The sequence below is a fragment of the Melanerpes formicivorus genome, unplaced genomic scaffold (genome assembly GCF_026170545.1).
Source record: "Melanerpes formicivorus ecotype bairdi unplaced genomic scaffold, bMelFor1.0.p_v2 SCAF_159, whole genome shotgun sequence".
NCBI lineage: Eukaryota > Metazoa > Chordata > Aves > Piciformes > Picidae > Melanerpes > Melanerpes formicivorus.
The window spans coordinates 128,841-155,000 of NW_027142511.1; the positions used below are offsets into that span (position 1 = coordinate 128,841).

Genomic DNA, 26,160 nt, shown 5'->3' on the forward strand with positions numbered 1-26,160 from the left:
CCTGACATCCAGCACAGCCCAAGCAGGCACTCAGGGCTCCTAGCCACACAGCCCAGCCATCCCCCATGGCAGGAGTCACCTGAGGTCTCACTCCCTCTCTGTCCCCCTTCCTCTCATGAGTTGCTGCCTGAGGTGTCTGCAGGGTCCCTCCCCAGCCCTCATCTGTAACCCCCCCTTGGCTTGGTGCTGTTCTTTCAGCCCTCCAGCTGATCCCAGCCTTTAGTCTCAGGCCCCTTCCATTCTTGTGCTCCTGCTTCCAACCCAGTTCCTTAGATGCTTCCTCAGCCACAGCATTTCCCACTCCACCCTTCCAGCTGCAGTGGCAGTGGAGGTGGGGGACACAGGGCCATGGATGGGCTGGGAATGAGGGAAGGGCCTGGGTGTGGTCAGGCAGGAATTAGGCCTTGTCCCCCCAAGAAGGGGATAGGATGCAGGGCCCAGGTGGCAAATGTGTGTGCAGGAAATGGCAGAATCTGGCAGCATTTGAGGAGGTGAAAGGAGTGAATTGTGCTGCAGCTCTGCCTGTGTCAGCTGGGAGATGAACAGCAGCCCATGGGCACTGTGCCCTCCCATCCAACCTCATTTTCTCTTGGGAATGTGGAGTGGCAGCTCCAGGGAACTGCAAAGAGACAGCTGAGAGAAATGGTCAGGGAGAGAAGGAAGGCAAACTCTTTCCAGTTAGTCTCTTTGGGCTGCAGGTGTGTGAAGGGTGGTGGAGGTGTGAGGTTTGGGCAGGAGCCAGAGGCTCCTCCAGCATCCCAGTGAGGGCTGAAGATGTTTAGCAAGAAGCTGAGGAAGTCCCTTCCCCCTTTGATGCACCTCCAGAAAGCATGAAGCTCCCTTTGTGTGTGTATTGAGGGCTGCTGTGATCTTCTGTTGGGGAGTGGGCAGCAGAGTTGTGTTCAGGGCAAAGGTGAGCACAGAGTGAGTGTGGTGGGGGTAGGGCTAGGGAGGAGAGCTGTGGCCAGAGCAAGATGTGCTGTCAAATGCACCTGCAGGCAGCAGAGCCCTGGGCAGGCAGCGGGAGGAAGCTTTAGGCAAGGCCTGGGAGAGGCTGTGTGGAGGCAGCTGTGTTGTGGTGCTGGCCTGCAGCTGTGTGCTGGGGGCTGTGTGCTGGGCAAGGAGCTGAGTCTGTACTTGCTGAATCCTCCCATCTTGATCAGCCCTGGCTGTGTGCTGTGGCTGTGCTGCTGGGCTTGGGAGCTGCCCCAAGGAAGACTGAGCTGTGCTGCCTGGTCCTGGGCAGTGCTGAGCAATCCCTTGCAGGTCAGTACTCTCCTCTGAGCCCTTTGCTTCTCTCTGTCAGGGGCTGAGTCCCTCTCCATCATCCCTGCCCCTGTGTGCTGTGGAAGAGCAGAGTTTGCAGATCTGTCCCTTGGAGCAGCCTAACAGGTAAGAAACCCAGAGTGGGGCAACAGCAGGACCCCAGCCCCCAGGGCAGCTCCCAACCTCCTCCACCTCCTCCTGCCCAGTATATTTCACCTTTCCAGGAGCTTGAGGCACATCAGGTGTTGTGGGAGTTGAGGAATGCTCCAGGCTGCTGGGGGTGAGTTGTGAGCAGGAGATGATGTTTGGGGGTTGGGATTTGGAAGGTGGTGGGAGAAGGTTGGAGGTGGTTTGTTCTTCCTTGGTCAGTGCTGCTGCCTCCATTGTCCGAGCCAGGGGAAATCAAAAGACAGGGCCTGGGCCAGGATCCCCCCTGCCAATGCCACCAGGCTCGAGGAGAGTAGGACACGACCACTTGTAAGCCCCAGGGTACCTCAGGGCACTGATCACAGGAACCTGGGGTCTCAGCACAGGTATTAAAATTCTGAGCCCACACTGTAGCAGAAACTGAAGGTTTGAGGTCCCCTCTGCATTCTCTCCTCTAGCTGGGTGTTGGGAGTCAGGGAATGTCATGACCTAGGCAGGATCTGAGGGTTTGAGGTCCTGGGCTCAGGTGCTTCCATCTTCCATATTGCAGAGCTGTGACCCCTTCCTGCCACAGTATGGCCTCACAGAAGGACCCAGACAAGAGCTGGGAGGAGAAGCAGCACCCAGAGATCAAGTTGGAGAAGCCAATGTGCAGTGCCAAGGGAGAGGAGGATGAGGAGAAAAAAGAGGACAAGATGGAGGATGATGCTGAGAATGACAACTATGAAGAGGAGGATAATGATGATGATGAAAGTGACCAGGATGAGGGGGAGGAATGTATGGAGGAGGATGAAGCCAGAGCAGGTCCCTCAGTGTCACCCAAAGAGCTGAATGAGTGCCCTGAGTGTGGGCAGAGCTTCCCAGGCAGCTCAGAGCTAGTGAAGCACCTCTGCCCACAACCTGGCACTTGTCCCTTCGTTTGTGGTGACTGTGGCAAGAGGTTCCGCTGGAACTCTGAGCTCATCCGGCACCGCCGCACCCACACTGGAGAGAAACCGTTCACCTGTGCTGACTGCGGCCGGAGCTTCACCCGGCGCTATGGTCTCACCCAGCACCGCCGCACCCACACTGGAGAGAAACCTTTCATCAGTGTAGACTGCGGTCAGAGCTTCACCCAGCGCGGCGCTCTCACCCAGCACCGCCGCACCCACACTGGACAGAAACCTCATCTGTGTAGACTGCGGTCAGCGCTTTACCCTGCGCGGCCAACTCACCCAGCACTGCCTCACTCACACTGGAGAGAAGCCCTTCTCTTGTGACAGCTGTGGCAAGCGCTTCAGACACCTCTCTCGTCTTAGGCAACACCACCTCACCCACACCAGTGAGAAGGCCTTTACCTGCAGGGACTGCGGCAAGAACTTCAAACGCAACTCCACTCTCACCATCCATCGCCGCATCCACACTGGAGAGCATCTGTTCCCCTGTGCTGAGTGCGGCAAGTGTTTCACCACGAGTACTCGATACATCCAGCACCAACTCATCCATAATGGTGAGAAGCCCTACAGCTGTACTGACTGCGGCAAGAGCTTCACCAACAAGCGAGCTCTCACGGAGCACCGTGGTGTGCACACTGGCGAGAAGTCGTTCAGCTGTGCTGCGTGCGGTCAGGCCTTCAGCTGTAGGGACAATCTCATTCGCCACCACCGCACCCACACAGGTGAGAAACCTTTCACCTGTGCTAACTGTGGGAAGAGCTTCGGCCAGAGGAGCACTCTCATTGCTCACCGCCGCACCCACACTGGTGAGAATCCTTTCACTTGTGCTGATTGTGGTAAGAGCTTTAGCGAGAAGCGATCCCTCAACCATCACCGCTGCACCCACACCAGAGAGCAGCCTGCACTGCAGGGGAGGCATAAATCCACCTAGAATCTCTTGAGTAATCGTGACCCCTCTGAGAAGGCCTTCCCAGCACCAAAAGCATCTATTTTTCCTTTGCAGTTCTCAGGGACTGGGGACACCAGCAGCAACAAACACCTCCTGCCCCTCTGAACACCAATTATTGCTAATGAGAACAATTACAGTGCTGAGTCGGCACAGCTGCAGCTCCCAGTGGAGCTGGGCAGGGCTTTGCCAGGGTCTGTCTGGTTCTTCCCCAATGCTTTGTGTCTCCCTGGGGTTAGAAATCCTCTGTCCATTGACCAATTGTCTCAATAAAACCCAACAGTTACCCAAATCCTGTCTGTTTGCTTTTATTTCAGATATCTCTGCCTCAATGCCTGAATTTTGAGGGCATTTGCTCCCAAGGGATGGGGTGGAGCTGTGTTCCCCGTCGAGGGAAGGCAAAATGAGGTTCTCAGAGGACTCTTGAGGGGCATCTCAGAGGCATTCTGTAGGGGCTTTCAGGTGATCTTAGACGTTTGGGATTTGGATGGTCCTGGGACTGACTTTTGGGATCTTTGGAGGGTGTAGGGGGAAGCTGATGGAGATCTTTGGAAGAACTCAGAAAGCTTCTGTTGGCTTTCCACTCTGGGGCTGGAACAGCGCGTGGCTGAGGAGAGAGGCAGCTTGAGAAGCGCAGCTCTGGGAGTTTGGCTTTTGGCTTTGATTCCCTTGCTTTTCAGGCGGTAAGGGGCTGGTGGCTTGGGACTTTCCAAAGAGAGGAGGAGGGGCAGCGGGCTCGGATTGCCTACCTGCCGGAGGGCAGTGACGTAGCTGGGGGAGGGGTTGCCGCGGAGACCGTGTGCAAACCAAACAGACCCCAGCGCGTGGCTGAGGAGAGAGGCAGCTTGAGAACAAAAAAACAAACCAAAAAAAAACCAAAAAACAAACAAACAACAAAAAAAAAAGCCGTGTGGAGAGGGTGGTTACTGCAAGATGGTCACCACTAGAGCAAAGGCTAACAGAAGGACAGTGGGCACCCAAACAGAGACCACACACAAGCATGCAGAGGTTCAGGCAGGTGGCTGCAGTGAGTGCTGGAACCTGGCACTCGACATGGAGGCTGGAGGGAGCAGCTCCTGTTTCAGGTGTGAGCAGGTCAGTGATCTGATGAGCATGGTGGTCAAACTAAAAGAAGAGGTGGAAAGGCTAAGAGCTAGAAGAGATGGCAAGCAGAAAATTGACAATTCCCATAATGTAATCTCTTCTAAACCAGAACGGGGGTAACACTTAGGGGAACAGGGAGTTTGATACCTTCCCAGAAGCAAGATTCTCAACCTCCCTGTAGTAACCCACATGAGCAGGGCCAATGGGAACAGGTCTCTGCCCGACGGAAGAAACGCAAACAAAGGAAGTCTGCTCCTGTGAGCAGCACACTGCCTCCAGTGCAGTTACAGAACAGGTATGAGGCTCTGCAGGAGGAACAGGTCATTGGTAAGGTCGAGGACCCAAGAAGGTCAGAAGCTGCACCAATGACAGGTTGCCTCAGGCCAGCCATCAAAGCTTACCCAGAAAAGAAACCTCGCAGGGTCATCGTCATAGGAGACTCCCTACTGAGGGGAACAGAGGGCCCAATATGCAGACCAGACCCATTTCATAGAGCGGTCAGCTGCCTCCCTGGTGCCCAAGTAAAAGATGTTGTAGGTAGAATTCCCAACCTCGTGAGTCCTTCGGACTACTACCCACTGCTAGTCTTTCAGGTGGGCAGTGACGATGTAACAATGAGAGGCTCACAATCTATTAAGAAAGACTTCAGAACCTTAGGGTAAATGCTAAAGGGATCAGGGGCTCAAGTCGTGTTCTCTGCCATCCCTCTAACATCAGCAATGGATGAGGACACACTGAGGAAGGGCCAACAGATCAATTCATGGCTCAGGGGCTGGTGCCATCGACAGAGCTTTGGGTTCCACAATCATGGATTGGTTTTCAAGACACCTGAGCTGAAAACAACTCATGGGACACACTTGTCCCAGAGTGGGATAAGAATCCTGGGGCAGGAATTGGCAGGGCTCATTGACAGGGCTTTAAACTAGATTTGAAGGGGGAAGGGGTTAATAGTCTCCTGCTGGCTGGTGACAAACAGAGGGGCAGCTCACCAGCAGTAGAGAGAAGGAGAGCTGGTAAGGGCTCTCAACTTGCTACCCTGAGGCAAGCCACGAATGATCCACCAGGACATTCTGTGGAAACCAAGGGGATTTGGCACAAGAGGAGGACAGGGCCAGCCCAGCTGAAGTGCTTCTGTGTGAATGCGCGCAGCTTGGGCAACAAACAGGATGAGTTAAGGGCCACGGTGCTGCTGGGATGCCACGACATAGTGGCTGTTACTGAAACTTGGTGGGATGAATCCCATGACTGGGATGTAGGGATAGATGGGTATAAACTCTTTAGGAAGGATAGGCAGGGAAGGAGAGGAGGAGGTGTTGCCCTCTATGTCAATAGCCAGTTGGAATCAGTGGAGCTCCAACTGGGGAGGGATGATGAGCTAGTTGAGAGTGTATGGGTCAAAATTAAAGGCAGGACAGGGGAAGAAGATATTACTGTGGGGGTCTCCTACAGGCCACCTGACCAGCAGATCCAAGCAGATGAGGCCCTCCACAGGCAAATAGAAGCAGCTTCCAGGTCACAAGCCCTGGTCCTCATGGGTGATTTCAACCACCCGGACATCTGCTGGAGGGACAACACAGCAAGGCACCAGCAATCCAGGATGTTCCTGGACTGCAGAGAAGATGACTTCCTCCTCCAAATGGTAGAGGAACCAACAAGAAATGGTGCTGTGCTGGACCTTGTTCTCACCAACAGGGAAGGGCTGGTAAGCAATGTGAGGCTCATAGACGGCCTTGGCTGCAGTGACCATGAAGCAGTTGAATTTAATATCCTCAGGGCAATCAGGAGGAAGTATTCCAAGCTCACGACCCTAGACTTTAGGCATGCAGATTTTGATTGCTTCAGGGATCTGCTAGCCAAAGTGTCGTGGGACAAAGCCCTGGAGGGAAGAGGGACCCAGGACAGCTGGTCAGTATTCAAGAACCACCTCCTCTGTGTCCAGGAGCTCTGTATACCAACAAAGAGAAAAGCAGGTAAGAATGCTAGGAGGCCTGCCTGGATGGGCAAGGAGCTACTGGACACACTATTACTTAAAAGGAAACTCTACAGGAAGTGGAGAGAAGGACAGCTAGAACAGGGGGGATATAAGGAAGCTGCCCGAGCAGCAAGAGTCCTGGTTAGGAAAGCAAAAGCAGAGTTTGAATTGAATCTAGCCAGGGAGATTAAAGGGAACACTAAGAACTTCTACAGGTATATTAAGGGGAAGAAGAAGACTAGGGAAGGTGTGGGCCCCCTCAGAAAGGAAAATGGTGACATGGTCACATGTGATGAGGAAAAGGCTGAGGTACTTAATAACTTCTTTACCTCAGTCTTCACTGCAAGGGCCTCTAGCCACACTCCTGATGTTATGGAAGTCAAAGCCAGGGACGGGGAGGAAGAACTGCCCATTGTAAGTGCAGATCAGGTTCGTGATCATCTGAAGAACCTGAAAGTGTTCAAGTCCATGGGGCCCGACGGGATACACCCACGGGTACTGAGAGAACTGGCAGATGAGGTTGCTAAACCCCTCTCTATTATATTTCAAAAGTCCTGGCAGTCTGGTGAAGTCCCCACAGACTGGAAAAGGGGAAACATTGCCCCCATCTTCAAAAAGGGTAAGAAGGAGGAACCAGGGAACTACAGGCCAGGCAGTCTCACCTCTGTGCCTGGAAAGATCATGGAGCAGATCCTCCTGGAGGCACTACTCGCTCAAAAGAATAGTGAAGAGGTGATTGGGAACAGTCAGCATGGCTTTGCCAAGGGCAAATCCTGCCTGACCAACCTGGTGGCCTTCTATGAGCAGGTGACAAAATTAATAGCTGAGGGGCGAGCAACTGATGTCATTTACCTGGACCTGAGCAAAGCCTTCGACACTGTCCCGCACCACATCCTGGTCTCCAAACTGATGACACATGGGTTTGATGGGTGGACCACTAGATGGATAAGGAACTGGCTTGATGGCTGCACCCAAAGAGTGGCTGTCAATGGCTCCATGTCCCAGTGGAGGCCAGGGACAAGCGGAGTCCCTTAGGGATCAGTCCTGGGACCTGTCTTATTCAACATCTTTGTGGGGGACATGGACAGTGGCATTGAGTGCACCCTCAGCAAGTTTGCTGATGACACCAAGCTGTGTGGTGCAGCAGACACGCTGGAGGGAAGGGAGGCCATCCAGAGGGACCTTGACAGGCTGGAGAGGTGGGCACAGGCCAACCTCATGAAGTTCAATAAGAGCAAGTGCAGGGTCCTGCATCTGGGTCGAGGCAATCCCAGGCACAAATACAGGCTGGGCAGGGACTGGCTGGAAAGTAGCCCTGAGGAGAGAGACTTGGGGGTGCTGGTGGACAAAAAGCTCAACAGGAGCTCTCAGTGTGCACTTGCAGCCCCCAAAGCCAATCAGCTCCTGGGCTGCATCAGGAGAAGTGTGGCCAGCAGGGCAAGGGAGGTGATCCTCCCCCTCTACTCAGCCCTGGTGAGACCCCACCTGGAGTACTGTGTCCAGTTCTGGAGCCCCTATTACAAGAGGGATGTGGAGGTGCTGGAAGGTGTCCAGAGAAGGGCCAGGAGGATGAGCAGAGGGCTGGAGCACCTCTCCTGTGAGGACAGACTGAAGGAGTTGGGGCTGTTCAGTCTGCAGAAGAGAAGGCTCCGAGGTGACCTCATTGTGGCCTTCCAGTATCTGAAAGGGGCCTACAGGAAGGCTGGGGAAGGACTTCTCAGGATATCAGGTAGTGATAGGACTAGGGGGAATGGAATGAAGCTGGAGGTGGGGAGATTCAGGCTAGATGTGAGGAGGAGGTTCTTCACCATGAGAGTGGTGAAACCCTGGAATGTGTTGTCCAGGGAGGTGGTCGAGGCCCCGTCCCTGGGGGTGTTTAAGACCAGGCTGGATGAGGCTCTGTCCAGCCTGATGTAGTGTGGGGTGTCCCTGCCCATGGCAGGGGGGTTGGAACTAGATGATCCTTGTGGTCCCTTCCAACCCTGAATGAAACTATGAACTATGAAACTATCTCAGTACAAACTGCATCTCCTCAACCCCTCCCAGCTCAGATGTGCTCTTATCCCAGGACAAACTGCATCACTTTGCCATCTCCCATACAGTTTCCTGTGCCACTACAAAGTGCATCCCTTGGACCCCTTCCCAGGCCCAGCTGCACCCAGCACAGCACAAAGGGGATATCCTGATCCCAGGGCAGCTGTGGCCTGATCCTGGTACCAATGGGATCCCATTGCCATCTCCCAGCACAGTCTGAGTCTCATCCCAGTACAAAGTGCATCTCCTGAAACCCTGATTCCATCCCAGCACAGACCAGGACCCATCCCTGCAAATGATCCCCTGATGCCCTCCCAGTTCAGACTGGGGCCCCCTCCAGCTACAAACTGAACCTCTCTGAGCCCTCCCAGTACAGACTGGGCTCCCTCCCAGTACTAATAGGAGCCCCTGGTGCCTCCTAGTAAAGTCTTAGACACCTCCCAGTAAAAGCTGATCCCATGCCCTCTCCCAGTAGCAGTGGCCATTGTCCCAGTACACTCGGAAATCCTGTCCCAGTACAGACTGGGCCCTTCCTGCCCAAACAGGATTCCTGCAGTATGGGGCTCCCCAGGTCAAGAGAGACAGAGATCTGCTGGAGAGAGTCCAACAGAGGCTATGAGGCTCTGTTGCCAAGACACTATCCATTATCGACCTGGAGTCCTGGCTCACTGGGGAGGTCCCAGGGTATTGGAGAGGAACAAATGTGACACTCAGCTCCAAGAAAGGAAGAAAGGAGGATCCAGGAACCTATAGAGCTGGCAGTGTGAGCTGGGTAGCAGGGCAGGGCATGGAGAAGAGCATCTCCAGCAGCATTACATGTCCTGGAGAGGACAAGCAGGCGATCAGGCCCAGTCAGCATGGGTTAATGAAGGGCAGGTCTTCCCTGACCCACCTGGTCTACTTCTCTGACAGGAGGAGTGACTGTTGGATGAGGGCAAGGCTGTGGGTATTTTCTCACTAGACTTTCCAAAAGCCTTTGGCACTGCTCCCCACAGAATTCTCCTGGGAAAAGTGGCTGCTCCTGCCTTGGATGAGCAATGCTCTGCTGGATACTGCCCTGGCTGGGTGAAAGGGCCCAAAGAGTGGTGCTCAGTGGAGATAAATCCAGCTGGTGGCAGACAGTCACAAGTGGTGTTCCTCAGGGCTCAGTGTTGGGACCACTTCTGCTTAACATCTTTATTGATGACCTTGATGAAGACACAGAGTGTGTCAGCAGTGAGTCAGCAGATGACACCAAGTTAGGTGACAGAGTTGATCTGCATGAGGGTAGGGAGGCTCTGCAGGGGGACTTGGACAGATTGGATCCATGGCCAACGTTCCCAGGAGGAGCTTCAAGAAGGCCAAGTGCCAGGCCCTGCACTTGGGTCACAACAACCCCAAACAATGCTACAGAGGTAGAGTGGCTGCAGAGCTGTTGGCAGAAAGGGACCTGGGGGTGCTGATGGACAAGCAGCTGAATAGGATCCAGCAGTGTGCCCAGGTGGCCAAGAGACCCAAAGACATCCTGGCTGGGATCAGAAATGCTGTGTCCAGCAGGAGCAGGGAGGTGACTGTCCCCTGGGACTCAGCTCTGGTGAGGCCACACCTCGAGTGCTGTGTCCAGTTTTGGGCCCCTCCATCCAAGAGAGATGTGGAGGTGCTGGAGCCAGGGCAAAGGAGGACAAGGAGCTGGGGAAGGCCCTGGAGAATAAATCTGCTGAAGAGCAACTGAAGGAGCTGGGGATGGTTAGTTTGGAGAAGAGGAGGCTGAGGGGAGACCTCCTGGCTCTCTACAACTACCTGAAAGGAGGTTGTGGAGAGGCTGCTGCTGGTCTCTTCTCACAGGTCATTAGTGACAGAACAAGAGGGAATGGCCTCTGGCTAGGACTGAGGACAGTAGGAAGAAAATTTTCCCATCCAGAGTGGTCAGGGAGTGGAATGTGCTGCCCAGGGAGGTGGTGGAGTCACCAAGCCTGAAGGTGCTTCAAGGTGCTTTGGATGTGGTGCTTGGGGATATGGCTTAGGGGTGACCCTTGTACAGTAGGGTTATTGGTTGGACCAATAACCACACCAGACTCCTGGCAGTGGTGCCCAGTGCCAGGACAAGCAGCAATGGGTGCAAGATGGAACACAGCAAGTTCCACCTCAACATGAGGAGACTCTCCTGTGCTGTGAGGGTGCTGGAGCCCTGGGGCAGACTGCCAGAGAGGTTGTGCAGTCTACTTCTTTGGAGTCTTTAAGAGCTGCCTGGATGTGTTCCTGTGTGACCTGCTCTGGATGATCCTGCTCTGGCAGTGGGGTTGGACTGGATGATCTCTGGAGGTCCCTTCCAACCCCTCATATTCTGTGATTCTGTGATTTAAGCCCTTCCAGTTCAGACTGGCCTCATCAGGACACCTGAGGCTCTTCTCAGCCCTGGCCTGAGCACCAGCCCTCAAAGGCATCTCTGAGCCCTCAGCCTTCCCCTGGACACTACAGCCCCCAAACCTCCTTTCTGTGCTGTGACCCCTCTTTTACATCCCCTCCTACCCTTGAATGACTCTGCTTGCCCCTGACAGAGGCAGGGGCTGGGAGCTCCCAGAGCAGCCTCATGGCATTGGAAAGGGAGAAGGAGGTGGACTGTGGCTGAGCAGCTGATGGACACAGGGAGCAGATGGTTGGCAATGCCATGGGCAGCTCAGCTATGCCTCAGGATCTTCTGCACAACAGCAGCCACAAGGCTGGGCAGGGGCTGGGAGGTCACTGATGGCTCTGCAGCTGAGAGGGCAGCAGCAGGAAGGGGGCAGGAAAGGGTCTGGGAGGTCACTTCTTGCTGCAGCAGCTGAGAGGGCAGCCCCTGGCTCCTGGCTGGCCTCTGTGCTTTTGGTCTCCCAGCTGCCAGAGTCCCTAGCAGGCCAGCAGAAGGCATGTGGTGGGCAAGGGACTTGTGTGACTCTCTGTCCCTAAGCATCTGGTGGCCCCTGCAGGAAGAGACTTGGAGCTGGATTGTCACCTCCTTGCTGCCTGAGGGCCTGAGGGGACAGCAGCAGGGACAGGGCTTGGCTGTGGCTGCTGGAGAAGCTGAGAGGCAGCAGGAGGGACCTGTTTTGGAAGGCCCTGCAGAGGTTTCTTGTGCCTGCTCAGCTGCCAGGCCACATGCAGGCTGAGGCTTTGGACCAACATTGGGACCTCAGTGATGGCAGAGGAGCTCCTAGGGCAGGAGGAGCCACATGGCCCTGAGGTGAGTGTGAGGTCACTGCAAACGCCAATCCCTTTGTATCATTGGCCAGCAGCAGGCCCAGAGCTAGGCCTGCCAAGCAGAAAGGCAGCAGCAGGGAGGTGCCTTGGCTGTTGCTTTGGAGATGGAGACTCTGCTCAGTGCCCAGGCAGAAAAGCCTGGGCACTGGCCTGGGATGGAGCAGAGCCTCAGCAGAGTGTAGAAGGCCAAGTGCAGCTGGGCTGTGGTAGGAGGAGTGTGGCCACCCAGACACAGAGGTTGTCCTCCCCATGCACTCAGCACTGCTGGGACCACATCTGCAATATTGGTGTCTGGCTGTGGAGTTCCTTAGTCTGGAGGAATGGAGAGGTACTGTAGAACCTCCCTAGGAGATCTGCCTGGATGGAGTTTGGAGTCTCTATCTAGAACCTGAAGCTGATGAGCTTCTTTAGCCTGGTGAAGTGAAGGTTCAGGGGTGATGTGCACCTGCTTGAAGGGGGGTGTCAGGTGATGGAGCTTTTTTTGATTGTGGCCACAGAAGGAAGCCTTCAGAAAGTACAACTTAAAGGTTCAGAGTGGAGGCCAGGACAAAGCAATGTCACTCAAAGTGTAGAGCTGTGGTACAAGAGGTGACCCGGAAGGAATCTGGGCAGCCGATGTCTGCCTTTGCGTGTCAAGGAGCAGGCAGCAAGAGTGGAGATCCCTGAGTGAAGGTGTGGAAATGTCAGGGTAAGAGCTGTCTGGGAAAGCCAGATGGATGTCAACAGCCTGAAGGGAAAGAGTTGCAGGCATGGGACAGGGTAGCACAGCCTGCAGGAGGGATGGTCAAGGGCTCTGGCAGGGCTGAAAGGCTCAGCAGGGACAAGGTCTTGATCCTCTTCCTTCTGGCAGCAGCTTCTGCCACCATGGCTGCTGAGAAGAAGTTTTAGTTGGAGGCTCTCAGGATCTGCCTTTCCAAGGCCTGAGGGTCAGAGCTTGGCCTTTCTCTTTCCTAAACCAAGGCCAGGATTTGTTCAGCTGCACTTTGCCTTTGTCTGCCTTCAATCATGGCCTCCATTGAGCTTCTCTGACAACCCCTGGGAGGCTTTGTTGCTAATGGCCCTCAGTGAGGCCAATTAATACTTGAAGGAATTTTTGTTATGCTTCTGACTTCTTGGTCAGATTCCTTCAGTCTCCTCTCAGTGTGTGAGGCTCAGGCAATGATCCCCAAGTGCCCTAAGAGCTATTTGTGTCTTTGTGGTTTTCTTCAGGATTTCAAAGTGCTCCTCACAAAGCTCCTTTCTTATTTATTTCATATCAAAGGTAGAATATTCTGTTAGCTTTCAGTTCAGAGCAGAGATGATAATTCCCCAAGTGACACTGACCCAGGCTGTCTCACCAGGACATCTGCACTTGCAGGGAAATCTGTCCTTCAGGTCTGACACTGAATGGACAACTTTGCTCCTCACCCTCCCCAGCCTCCCCATTGCTGTCCCTGCCCAATCCCAATCCCATCCAAGGCTTCCCAGGCAGAGAAGCCTCTGGGTTTTGCCAATATCATGGGCACAGTGCCCATGGACAGTAGCTTTACTAGTACAGGTTGGGCTGTCTATATCTGTGGGAGGGATTCACTCCTCTGTCCATCAGGTCCATGGTCAGTAGCCATCACTAGTTCCATGGGACTAAATGTTTGAATTCTGGGGCTTCCATATATTCCTCATCAGCTGCTGACAGTAAAAACTGCTTGTGCCAACCATGAGTCCCAGCTGTGCCTTGAGCTATCAGCATGTCTTGTAAAAAGACCATTGGTCTGTTCAGCTACACCATTAGCCTGAGGATAATATGGGGTAGGGAACACTCAATTAATTAATTCTCCTTGCACCCAGTCTTGCACTGTGCTCACTGTGAAGTGTGATCCATTGGCACTTTGGACACACTCAGGCACAGGTAGAATGCTGAACCATTTCTCCAGAGCTTCAATCCTTTGAGCTCCTGTGGCAGTACTGAGAGCTGTGGCCATGGTTCATCCTGAAACCACTTCTGCTCCCACCAGGATATAACTTTTCCGAGGAGAGGTCTTCAAAGGGCCAACATAATCAATTTGCCAGGGGCTCCACAGAGTCTTCTTGTGTCTGGTGTGTTGGGTAGAGGCTTGGTTTGGGTGGTTGGCCTTAAGCCTTACCCAACATTGTGGATAAGATATAAGAATTATTTCAAACTGACTATCCTCGAGGCTGACACTCAGAATAGAGGTTGGCCTTCCCTGCATGGCCTCTTCTGATGTGCAGCCACTCAGGCAATCTTGTTCAATCTTCCCCTTCATTGTTCACCACAGGAATTTTTGCTGGGTGAGCTGCCTGCTGGTTCCATTTTGCAGCAGCTCTTCCTTTCTGTGCATGGCCTTTGACCCATCCTACCTTTGAGGGTCTTGAGTGACCTATTTCTCAGAATCATGGCCAGTCTCCAGCTCTCCAGATTGATTAGGTTCTCCCTGACACATCCATTCAGTGGCACCCTTGTAGGCTGCACAGGAATCAGTGTGAATAGCAGTGGCACCATTCTCTGCTGCCATCATGAGTGCAGGGCAATTCTCCTTCCTGTGCATCACCTTCCTCTGTCACAGTCTTATCATAGTTTCATAGTTTCATAGTTTCATTCAGGGTTGGAAGGGACCACAAGGATCATCTAGTTCCAACCCCCCTGCCATGGGCAGGGACACCCCACACTAGATCAGGCTGGACAGAGCCTCATCCAGCCTGCTCTTAAACACCCCCAGGGACGGGGCCTCGACCACCTCCCTGGACAACCCATTCCAGGGTTTCACCACTCTCATGGTGAAGAACCTCCTCCTCACATCCAGCCTGAATCTCCCCACCTCCAGCTTCATTCCATTCCCCCTAGTCCTATCACTACCTGATATCCTGAGAAGTCCTTCCCCAGCCTTCCTGTAGGCCCCCTTCAGATACTGGAAGGCCACAATTAGGTCACCTCGGAGCCTTCTCTTCTGCAGACTGTACAGCCCCAACTCCTTCAGTCTGTCCTCATAGGAGAGGTGCTCCAGCCCTCTGATCATCCTCGTGGCCCTTCTCTGGACACGTTCCAGCACCTCCACATCCCTCTTGTAATAGGGGCTCCAGAACTGGACACAGTACTCCAGGTGGGGTCTCACCAGGGCTGAGTAGAGGGGGAGGATCACCTCCCTCGACCTGCTAGCCACACTTCTCCTGATGCAGCCCAGGATCTGATTGGCTTTGCGGGCTGCAAGTGCACACTGAGAGCTCCTGTTGAGCTTTTTGTCCACCAGCACCCCCAAGTCTCTCTCCTCAGGGCTATCCTCCAGCCAGTCACTGCCCAGCCTGTATTTGTGCCTGGGATTGCCTCGACCCAGATGCAGGACCCTGCACTTGCTCTTATTGAACTTCATGAGGTTGGCCTGTGCCCACCTCTCCAGCCTGTCAAGGTCCCTCTGGATGGCCTCCCTTCCCTCCAGCGTGTCTGCTGCACCACACAGCTTGGTGTCATCAGCAAACTTGCTGAGGGTGCACTCAATGCCACTGTCCATGTCCCCCACAAAGATGTTGAATAAGATAGGTCCCAGGACTGATCCCTGAGGGACTCCACTTGTCACTGGCCTCCACTGGGACATGGAGCCATTGACAGCCACTCTTTGGGTGCGGCCATCAAGCCAGTTCCTTATCCATCTAGTGGTCCACCAATCAAACCCATGTGTCACCAGTTTGGAGACCAGGATGTGGTGCGGGACAGTGTCGAAGGCTTTGCTCAGGTCCAGGTAAACGACATCAGTTGCTCGCCCCTCATCTATTAATTTTGTCACCTGCTCATAGAAGGCCACCAGGTTGGTCAGGCAGGATTTGCCCTTGGCAAAGCCATGCTGACTGTTCCCAATCACCTCTTCACTATTCTTTTGAGCGAGTAGTGACTCCAGGAGGATCTGTTCCATGATCTTTCCAGGCACAGAGGTGAGACTGACTGGCCTGTAGTTCCCTGGTTCCTCCTTCTTGCCCTTTTTGAAGATGGGGGCAATGTTTCCCCTTTTCCAGTCTGTGGGGACTTCACCAGACTGCCAGGACTTTTGAAATATAATAGAGAGGGGTTTAGCAACCTCATCTGCCAGTTCTCTCAGTACCCGTGGGTGTAACCCGTCGGGTCCCATGGACTTGAACACTTTCAGGTTCTTCAGATGATCACGAACCTGATCTGCACTTACAATGGGCAGTTCTTCCTCCCTGTCCCTGGCTTTGACTTCCATAACATCAGGAGTGTGGCTAGAGGCCCTTGCAGTGAAGACTGAGGTAAAGAAGTTATTAAGTACCTCAGCCTTTTCCTCATCACAGGTGACCATGTCACCATTTTCTTTTCTGAGGGGGCCCACACCTTCCCTAGTCTTCTTCTTCCCATTAATATACCTGTAAAAGTTCTTAGTATTCCCTTTAATCTCCCTGGCTAGATTCAACTCAAACTCTGCTTTGGCTTTCCTGACCAGGACTCTTGCTGCTCGGGCAGCTTCCTTGTATTCCCCCTGTTCTACCTGTCCTTCCCTCCACTTCCTGTAGAGTTTCCTTTTAAGTAATAGTGTGTCCAGTCTTCCCAGTGCCAACCTCCAGCACTGCAGCTTTCTGTTGCCATTTGCATCCCATACAGTAGGTGAATGCAGCTGTGAACCACACTCCTCCTGCATTTGAGTCTGTGGTCAGCTCAGCTGCTGCCTTAGTTGCAGACAGTTCATAGGGCAGACCTAACAGCACTGTGTCTGCAGTCCTAGGCTGTGGTAGTTTGGAAACTTCTGCTGGAGGCTTTCTCAGGTGGCTGTCCAGTGAGAAGCATTCAAGCCAAGAAAGACAAGACAAAAACAAGACATCAGGAATCTGATCAAGATCCATTCCTGGCCAGCCCTGCAGCTTGCTTCTCATCAGGGGGTCGTCGTCTTCCTTCACCAGGCATGGGTGCGGGGCTCCTTGGCAGGGAAGTGTATCCCTCCCCACCCACCCAGCCCTCGCCCACTGTGTGGGGGTCTCCTCAGGGGCTGAATTGAAACTGACACACCTCCCATTACAGACTGAATGCTTTTATCACCTCCCAGTACAGGCTGGATCCTAGGTTGCACTCCCAGTACAGCCTGGGCCCCTCCCATCCTCTCTACTCAGTCCCCTGCTCCAATGCAGTGGAGCAGAGCCAATTCCTCACCTCCCCCCTTACAGTTCAGCGCTTCCCAAACCCACTCCTAATAAACAGCACAAGGACCCCCCCCAGCCAAGGACCAGGGGAAGCTACTGGCTTCTCCCTCCCTGGCTCCCCCTTATCCGCCTGCACAAAAGGGACAAGAGAAAGGAGCAGAGAAGTTAGGCTTAGCCAAGGTCAGCCAGAGCACATTGTCTCTCCTGAGTGAAGCAAAACAGCCAAGAGAAGAGGTGGTGGAGTCACCATCATTGGAGATGTTCAGGAGGAGACTTGATGGGGTGCTTGGTGCCATGGTTTAGTTGTTTAGGTGGGTTGGACTGGTTGATGGGTTGGACACGATGATCTTGACAGTCTCTTCCAACCTGGTTTATTCTATTAGGAGAGGAGAGGAGAGGAGAGGAGAGGAGAGGAGAGGAGAGGAGAGGAGAGGAGAGGAGAGGAGAGGAGAGGAGAGGAGAGGAGAGGAGAGGAGAGGAGAGGAGAGGAGAGGAGAGGAGAGGAGAGGAGAGGAGAGGAGAGGAGAGGAGAGGAGAGGAGAGGAGAGGAGAGAATTTTTATGATACAATGAATTTGTTTAGAATAATCTTTTGTTCTCCTTTTAACACCCAATAGTGATTTATTTCTATTTTTCTACTTTTCTGCTCAAAATCTGTAACTAAATTTTAAAGGCATAAAACCACCACACATGCGTGCCAGGAACAACATCCTGTTGCAGTTTGAGCTGGGTGCCCTCTGCTGTGTTTACTTCCTGTGTCCAGAAGTCCAGCCCAGAGGGGTGGACACAGGAAATTAGGTATTTCCTACCATGATTCTTTGCACCACTATAAGATCCAGTGCGGGGTCTAGCACTTCCTCTTTCTTCCTCCTCTATTAGCAGGTAACTGGGGGAGATGTCTCCTCGCTTTGGGCCTGGCTAGGCCCAAGGCCACAGGGGGATAGGCAGTCTCAGACCTGGCCAGCTGAGACTAGCTTAGCGGGGGGGGGGGGGGGCACGAAGAAGGAGCGCTGGGGGTTTTGGGTGTACCCTCAGGTGGGGATGGGATCTCTCTGGGTCTATTTTTGGGATCTTTCTTTGTCACTGTGCTTTTCTGGTTTTCTGTAAACATTCACTGCTTTTCTATTTAAACTTTCCATCACTTTTGCAATCCATTTTCTCTGAGTTATTATTTCTGCCCATCATGGGGGCTGCCTCAACCCAGCACACATCCTTAATTCCTTTGATTGGAACAGGCTGCAGAAGACACCTCCTTGACACACTGGCACCTTTTATTGGGAAATGCTTTTTAGCTTATACATGTGGTTAGGTTTTATTGGTTAAGTTATTGATAAGAAAGAGAACTGAAGGAGCTACTCAGAGCAATACTGGAGATTGGGGGTTAGGGATATACTGCTAGGGAATATTTGGGACTTCTGCTTTGCTTAGCTACTTTGTTAAGGGCTTCTGGGACTTCATCTGTTAAAGACACTCTGAAACTGTAATGCTGGGGATTCTACAACACAGTAATAAAGAACTTCTGGGAGGACTTCTGAGAGTCTCTGTATTTCTGGAATTCTGCTTGAAGCAGCAGCAGGGTTTGTGCCCCTGCATTCATCACCCTAAGAGACCTCATTATAAAGGGCTACTACTACTATGGAAACAGGGGGAGCAATAACCACACCTCCCAATACAAACTGAATATCTTGAGCACCTCCCAGTGCAGGACAGATCCTGTGATGCCCTCCAAGTACAGCCTGGGCCCCTCCCATCCTCTCTACTCAGTCCCCTGTTCTAACAGTGAAACTGAGCCCATGTCTCAGGTCACTCTTTACACCTCAGGCCCTCTCAAACCCACCCCTGACCCTGACTCTGCCCCATTGCTCATCCTGCCTCCAGCTTTTACCCTTGGCATTGACCCTTGGGTGTTAACCCCAGGCTTCAACCCAGCCACAACCTAACCTCTCAGAACTGGCCCTCACCTGAGCCCTTCCCAGAACACTCAGCAGGACATCTGAATGGAGGAGACTTCTGAACTTTCTCACTAACTCTTAGAAACTCTCCCACTAGTTCAGAGCTTAGCTTTCTGACATCAAGAAAGTAAACCTGGAGCTTGGGAGAGCAAATGGAGCTAGAGCAGCAGATGGCAGCTCTAGACAGAGAGAAATAAGGCTGAGTCTGGAAAGCAGGCTGGGTTCTCACACCCCTGGGCCTCACTAACAAGAGAAGGACAATTCTGTGGGATTGGCAGAGGACCAATAGGAACAATACAAGACAGATGACATGGGGACTGCAATGTTGTTAAAAGGAGAGGAGATGGCAGCAAAGACCAAGACATGGAAGGACGTTGTCTATCAAATAAGGCTTTAGGCTTCTAATGCCTGTGTGTTACTGAGTCCTACATGAGAACCATGCTTAACCTTTTCAGCACAGGTACATTTTGGAGCCATCATTCCGTGTCCATGCAGGTTAGTGAAGGATACTGCTGTATGCCTATGGGAGGCACTGAGTTTGATTTCCTCACTTCGCATTCAAGATCCTCCCAGGACCCCTCAAGGACAGCTCCCTGCAGTGAGCACATGGCTTCATCCCTGGCCCTGGGAAAGAAACGCCCCCAAAAGTGGCCTTTTGGGAAAGACATGTCAAAGAAAAACCAACCAAAGACAATACTTTATTAGGGTTGGGGTTTCCATTCTGATTAGGCTTTATCCTTGGGATGAGGTTTTTCTTTTACCTCTAGGAAACCCAAAGTGTTGAGGAACAGACAGCCAAATCCCAGCCCAGCTGCAATGGTGGCACCAGCTGTGCTGACTCAGCACTGTCATTACTCTCCTCAGCACTGGCTGGTGCTGAGAAGGGCAGGGACACATTTGCTTCTGAGGAAAGAAGGTGTAAAAGAGGAGATTGCAGTTCAAGCTGCTGGAGAAGGCCCTCCCAGGGGGGTCACGTTTGGCCTGGCAGTGCCGGGGTCAGTGTATTGCTGTGTCCCCTGGGGCACGCTGGTCACCTGCATGGGGGTGAATATGCCAGGTGAGGGAGGAGCTGCAGCTGAAGCCCTTGCTGCAGCCTGTGCAGGGGAAGGGCTGGCACCGGTGTGCAGGCAGCGGTGCTGAGTGAGGATGGACCTTTGGGCAAAGCTCTTGCCTCAGTTCAGAGATGCAGCTGCTTCTGTGGATGCTGCAGTGCCAGATGAGGTTGGAGCTGAGGGAGAAGTTCTTGTCTTAGTCACCACACACAGAGGGCTGGGCACTGGGCTCTGGATAGTTGGGGTTTACCAGCTGCAAGCTGAGTGAGAAGCTCTGCCTACACTCAGGGCACTGATGTGGCTGCTTGGGCATCACAGACTGGCTGAGGGGGTTTTGCCCTCCTCCTTCCCGTCAGCCTCCTCCTTCCCATCAGCCTTCTCCTTCTCTTAATCCTCCTCCTCCTTCTATTCATTCTTTTCCTCTTCCATATCATCCTCCTCTTGTTATGAATCCTGGCAACTGTTCAGACCTCATAGGGTCTGTGCTCAAAGCAGCTGCACACAATCAGTGGGTGAGAGGGATGCACTCAGGAGAGCTCCAGTATCAACTCCTAGCACTCCTGATGGGCTTCACTTCTTTATCTGTGGCCTCAAAATGTGGCTTTAAAATGTGTGCAGCTACCAGCCAGGACCACACACAAGCTGCTTGTGCTGTGCCTGCTGCCATGGCTCCAGCACAGCCTCCACAGCAGTTGGCACATGGCACAGCATGTGTACAGCATTAGTACAGATATTGAGGAATAAAAATAACCCTGCCAGCAGAAAGCAGAGAGCAAGCAAGCAGTGGGTTGGAGAGGAAGTTGTGCCTGCTGCTCCGAAGAAGGACTTCATCAATTCAGAACACTTGACCAAAGAAGTGTATCCCTGGGAAGGCAAAGAGCCACCCTCTTGGGCAGGTGCTGGCAATGCAGAGGCTCTCCAATAACTGTCTGAAGCCCATTACAGAAATTAAGAGAGATTGTGTAAGGTTTGTAACAGACCCAGGAACACAAATGTCCGTAAGCAGGAGAAAGCCTGCTAGGGACCTGGCTATAGAACCCAGCCAACACAAAGTGAAATGCAAGGCAGTGAGTGGCTTTGTAAACAAAAGCCCCCCTGCCAAACTCACATTACAGGCTCTGGGGGAGAAAAGGGTAACCCATGCAAGGGACTGGTTGGTGCTGCCAACATTAACATCTTAGGAGCTTAGGTACAGTGTGGAAATATCCAGTTGGGACGGTCTGGAGTTTCACAGTAGTGTGGCTAAGAACAACACAGTTAGTTTGCAATAGAATCAATCTATAGGAACCAAAAAAGGGAGTGATAATGAAATTGAGATGGCCTTCATGTCTGTGTGAGGCCCTGGAGGTGATGAGATGTGCAAGCAAAGCATGTGAGAAAGGATGGGAGTGAAAAAGAACCAAGTGCTGCATCCTTGAAGCAGATGGGAAAGGCGAGTGGGGAGAAGAGCCCCTGTACAAATCAAGATGCAACAGGGAACTGAGTGGGGATAGGCTGTGGGAAAGGGGAACTGTAACATTCACCTATGCCTGAAGAAAGAGCCACAGACTCTGCAGGTCTGGGCCCCTTGGCTCCCCTTGCAGCCCTGGTCCTGCTCTCAACTGCTCTGTTAGTTTGTATCTCAGCTCATGGTGCTGGAGAAAGCACAATATTTGTCACAGTTCATGAGCGCCACCACAGCAATCAGTTCAGTTTCTGTCTGTCTGATGTCTCTGTAATCATTGGCTGTGATTGGAAGTTCTCTGTACCAATAACTACTCACCAGGATGTGTCTTTGCTCACATGTTGTATGGTTAGCTACAACCTACACCCATTGGACAGAATTTCACTGCAACCCAACAACTCCTCCAGCACCCTGATTTCATCAGCCTGCTACAACCACCAGGAGAAGCAGGACAAAAGACTCTGCCCATAGTCCACCCTGACACTGAAGAAATCCATTGTGTGCTACAAGTAATCAAGAGGAGTGGAGAGCACTGCTGGTGGGAAGTGCTGTGTGGATGGTGTCCAGCAGCAGCTGGGACACTGCCCCTGGTGTCACAGCCACTGTGATTTTCCTGCCTGCTCTGCTCTGTGCTTGCTGTTCCACATTGGTTTGTAGTTAGAGTTAGGAGAATGGCCAAGCAAGTCACACTGCTGCAGACATTTCCCATCATCAGTGTTTCCTGTGTGCTTTGTGCCACTGAATGACATTGAAGAAGACTTTGGAGGCTAAGGAACCACCAAATTTCCATCCCATTCTGATTGGATGATGACATTCTCTGTTGAGAGGCACAGAGACAGACACCCTGTCAGAAGCAACCATACAGCCACTCTCTGGCCCATAGCAAACTCATGGCCAAGCTGTCAGCCCATGGCTTGGACAGCAGTACTCTGAGCTGGGTTAGGAACTGACTGGAGGCAGAGCCCAGAGAGTGGTGGTGAATGGTGCCACATCCAGCTGGCGGCCAGTCACTAGTGGTGTGCCCCAAGGATCAGTGCTGGCCCCTGTGCTCTTTAACATCTTTATTGATGATCTTGATGAGGGCACTGAGTCCATCATCAGTAAATTTGCTGATGACACCAAGCTGGGGGCAGGAGTTGATCTGCTGCAGGGTAGAGAGGCTCTGCAGAGAGACCTCGACAGGCTGGACAGATGGGCAGAGTCCAAGGGCATGAGATTTAACACATCCAAATGCCGGGTTCTGCACATTGGCCACAACAACCCCATGCAGTGCTACAGGCTGGGGTCAGAGTGGCTGGAGAGCAGCCAGGCAGAGAGGGACCTGGGGGTACTGGTTGATGGCAGGCTGAACATGAGCCTGCAGTGTGCCCAGGCAGCCAGGAGTGCCAATGGCATCCTGGCCAGCATCAGGAACAGTGTGGCCAGCAGGAGCAGGGAGGTCATTCTGCCCCTGTACACTGCACTGGTTAGGCCACACCTCGAGTCCTGTGTCCAGTTCTGGGCCCCTCAGTTTAGGAAGGAGGTTGAGCTGCTGGAACGAGCCCAGAGAAGGGCAACGAAGTTGGTGAGGGGTTTGGAACACAAGCCCCATGAGGAAAGACTGAGGGAGCTGGGGTTGCTCAGCCTGGAGAAGAGGAGACTCAGGGGTGACCTTATCACTCTCTACGACTACCTGAAGGGAGGTTGTAGACAGGTGGATGATGGTCTCTTCTCCCAGGCAGCCAGTACCAGAACAAGAGGACACAGTCTCAGGCTGTGCCAGGGGAGGTTCAGGTTGGATGTTAGGAAGAAGTTCTATACAGAAAGAGTGATTGCCCATTGGAATGGGCTGCCCAGGGAGGTGGTGGAGTCACCATCACTGGAGGTGTTCAGGAGGAGACTTGATGGGGTGCTTGGTGCCATGGGTTAGCTGTTTGGGTGGGTTGGATTGGTTGATGGGTTGGACACGATGATCTTGAAGGTCTCTTCCATCCTGGTTTGGTTTATTCTAAAGAAATAGTTTATTCTAAATGGACTCAAGTTACAGAGCAGATTGTGGTGGCACAGTCCCTCTGTCACTGGAAACCTACTCAAGACCTGATGGGATTTCCCCCTGCCCCCTTTCCTAGGCCATGAACTAGCCCAGGGTAAGCCAGGTATGGATCAGAACAGAGAGAAATAGAGCACTGAGAGGTGTCCTTGGTGTGCTGCACCCTTGCTCTCCCAGCCTTGCACTGCTCTCCCTATGGCTTGGGGGTTTATCACCTCTGGCCAGCTCAGTGCATCTGTTCTTGGATCACAGCCAACAGGGAGCTGATAGAAAACTTTGGAGGTCAAAAGCTTCAGGGTCTGTGCAAGTGGCAAAAGATCTCAGGATGATTCAGCATCCAAGGTTCTCCAGCTCAGAGAAACACCTGATGGAAGCCAATGATCTCCACCTCGAAAAGCAGTGACCCTAAAGCCAGAGCCTTGGAGCTCTCCTGGATCACAGCAGCTGTGTCCAGCATCTCCCCCAGTCAGACAGCTCTCAGGCACAACGTGCACCAAGAGCCAGCACCAAGTCAGACTTCTCCAGGCTCAGTTCTCATCCTCTGAGAATGTTGAAGCTTTGTGAGTGTTTTCCCTGAGCTCCAGCAGAAGGAAACTGAACTCCAGGGCACCCTCTGTCAGCCACATCTCCACCTCTCTGTGTCTTTGGACAGACACCTTTGCTGTCACCAGGGTCAAGGTTTCTATCTTGCACTGGACCCAGCCAGCTCTGTCCCTGTGTTTGTATATTTTGTGCTTCCCTCCAGGCACAGCCATAGAAATAGATTTGAATCTAGGATCTCTTGCAGTCAGTCAGGGTCAGCCTTGTCCTTATCCACTCTGTCATTTGGTGGCTGAAAAAAAGAAATTATAAAGGAGCTTTGTGAAGTGCACTCTGAAACCTTGAAGAGAACTACAAAGACACAAATAGCTCTTAGGACACTTGGGGATCATTGCCTGAGCCTCACACACTGAGAGGAGACTGAAGGAATCTGCTCAAGAAGTCAGAAGCATAACAAAAATTCCTTCAAGTATTAATTGGCCTCACTGAGGGCCATTAGCAACAAAGCCTCCCAGGGGTTGTCAGAGAAGCTCAATGGAGGCCATGATTGAAGGCAGACAAAGGCAAAGTGCAGCTGAACAAACCCTGGCCTTGGTTTATGAAACAGGGAGGCCAAGCTCTGACCCTGAGGCCTTGGAAAGGCAGATCCTGAGAGCCTCCAACTAAAACTTCATCTCAGCAGCCATGGTGGCAGAAGCTGCTGCCAGAAGGAACAGGATCAAGACCTTGTCCCTGTTGAGCCTTTCAGCCCTGCCAGAGCCCTTGGCCATCCCTCCTTCAGGCTGTGTTACACTGTTCCATGCCTGCATCTCTTTCCCTTCAGGCTGTTGACATCCATCTGGCTTCCCCAGCCAGCTCTCCCCCTGATATTTCCACACTTTCACTCAGGGCTCTCCACTCTTGCTGCCTGTTCCTTGACACACAAAGGATCTCCAGACTCCTTCTGGGTCACCTCTTGCACCACAGCTCTAAACTTTGAGTGACATTTCTTTGTCCTGGCCTCCAGTGTGAACCTTTAACTTGCACTTTCAGAAGGCTTCCTTCTGTGCCCACAACCAAGAAAAGCTCCATCACCTGACACCCCCCTTCAATCAGGTGCACATCAACCTGTGCCTTCACTTCCCTAAGTGAAGGCTTCCCTATATAAGCTATAGAAGCTTAGCAGCTTCAGGTTCTAGATAGAGACTCCAAATTCCATCCAGGCAGATCTCCTAGGGAGGTTCTGCAGTACCTCTCCATTCCTCCAGACTAAGGAACTCCACAGCCAGACACCAATATTGCAGATGTGGCCACAGCAGTGCTGAGTGCAGGGAGGACAAATTCTGTGTCTGGGTGGCCACACTTCTCCTACCACAGCCCAGCAGCACTTGTCTGTCTTCACTCTGCTCAGGCTCTGCTCCATCCCAGGCCATTGGTAATGGTCCCTGCCAGAGGCCCTGCTGTTCATGGCATTGCCACCCCTCTCCTCCCTGTGTCCATCAGCTGCTCAGCCACAGTCCACCTGTTGCTCCTCTTCCAAGGCCATCATTCTGCTCTGGGAGCTCCCAGCCCCTGCCTTGTGGCAGGGGCCAAGCAGAGTCACTCAAGAGTAGGAGGGGATATGAAGGAGGAGTCAGAGCACAGGAAGGAGGTTTGGGGCTGAAGTGTCCAGGGGAAGGCTGAGGACTCAGAGATACCTTTAAGGACTGGGGCTCAGGCCAGGGCTGAGGAGAAGTTTTAGTGTCCTGATGAACCTGCTCTGAACTGGGAGGGCTTAAACCACAGAATCAGAGAGTATGAGGGGTTGCAAGGGACCTCCAGAGATCTTCCAGTCCAACCCCACTTCCAGAGCAGGATCACCCAGGACAGGTCACACAGCAACACATCCAGGCAAGTTTGAAAGTCTCCAGAGAAGGAGACTCCACAACCTTTCTGGCAGCCTGCTCCAGGGCTCCAGCACCCCCACAGCACACAGGAGTTTCTTCATACTAGAAGTGGAACCTCCTGTGTTCCATCTTGCACCCATTGCTCCTTGTCCTATCACTGGGCACCACTGCCAAGAGCCTGGCACCTTCATCTGACACCCTCCTCTGATATTGATAGACATTGATCAGATCCCCTCTCAGGCTTCTCCTTCCCAGACTAAACAGCCCCAGGGCTCTCAGTCTTTCACAGAATCACAGAAACATTCAGGTTGGGGAAGACCCTCAGGATCCCCAAGTCCAACCAATAACCCTACTTAGGGTCACCCCTAAGCCATATCCCCAAACACCACATCCAAACTACCTTGAAACACCTCCAGGCTTGGTGACTCCACCACCTCCCTGAGCAGCACATTCCACTCCCTGACCACTCTGGATGGGAAAATTTATTTCCTACTGTCCAGTCTGAACCAACCCAGTCCTAGCCAGA

General features: G+C 52.8%; 1 protein-coding gene across 1 annotated transcript in view; it reads left to right on the forward strand.

The window, feature by feature from the left end:
• Positions 1-1,313: 1,313 nt before the first annotated feature.
• Positions 1,314-26,160, forward strand: part of LOC137457103 (zinc finger protein 721-like) — a 316,030-nt gene continuing 291,183 nt past the window's right edge. The window contains 3 exon segments of the mRNA XM_068168909.1: positions 1,314-1,392; positions 1,964-2,590; positions 2,592-3,203. Coding sequence (XP_068025010.1) covers positions 1,989-2,590; positions 2,592-3,203 — 1,214 coding nt within the window. The 5' untranslated portion in view covers positions 1,314-1,392; positions 1,964-1,988.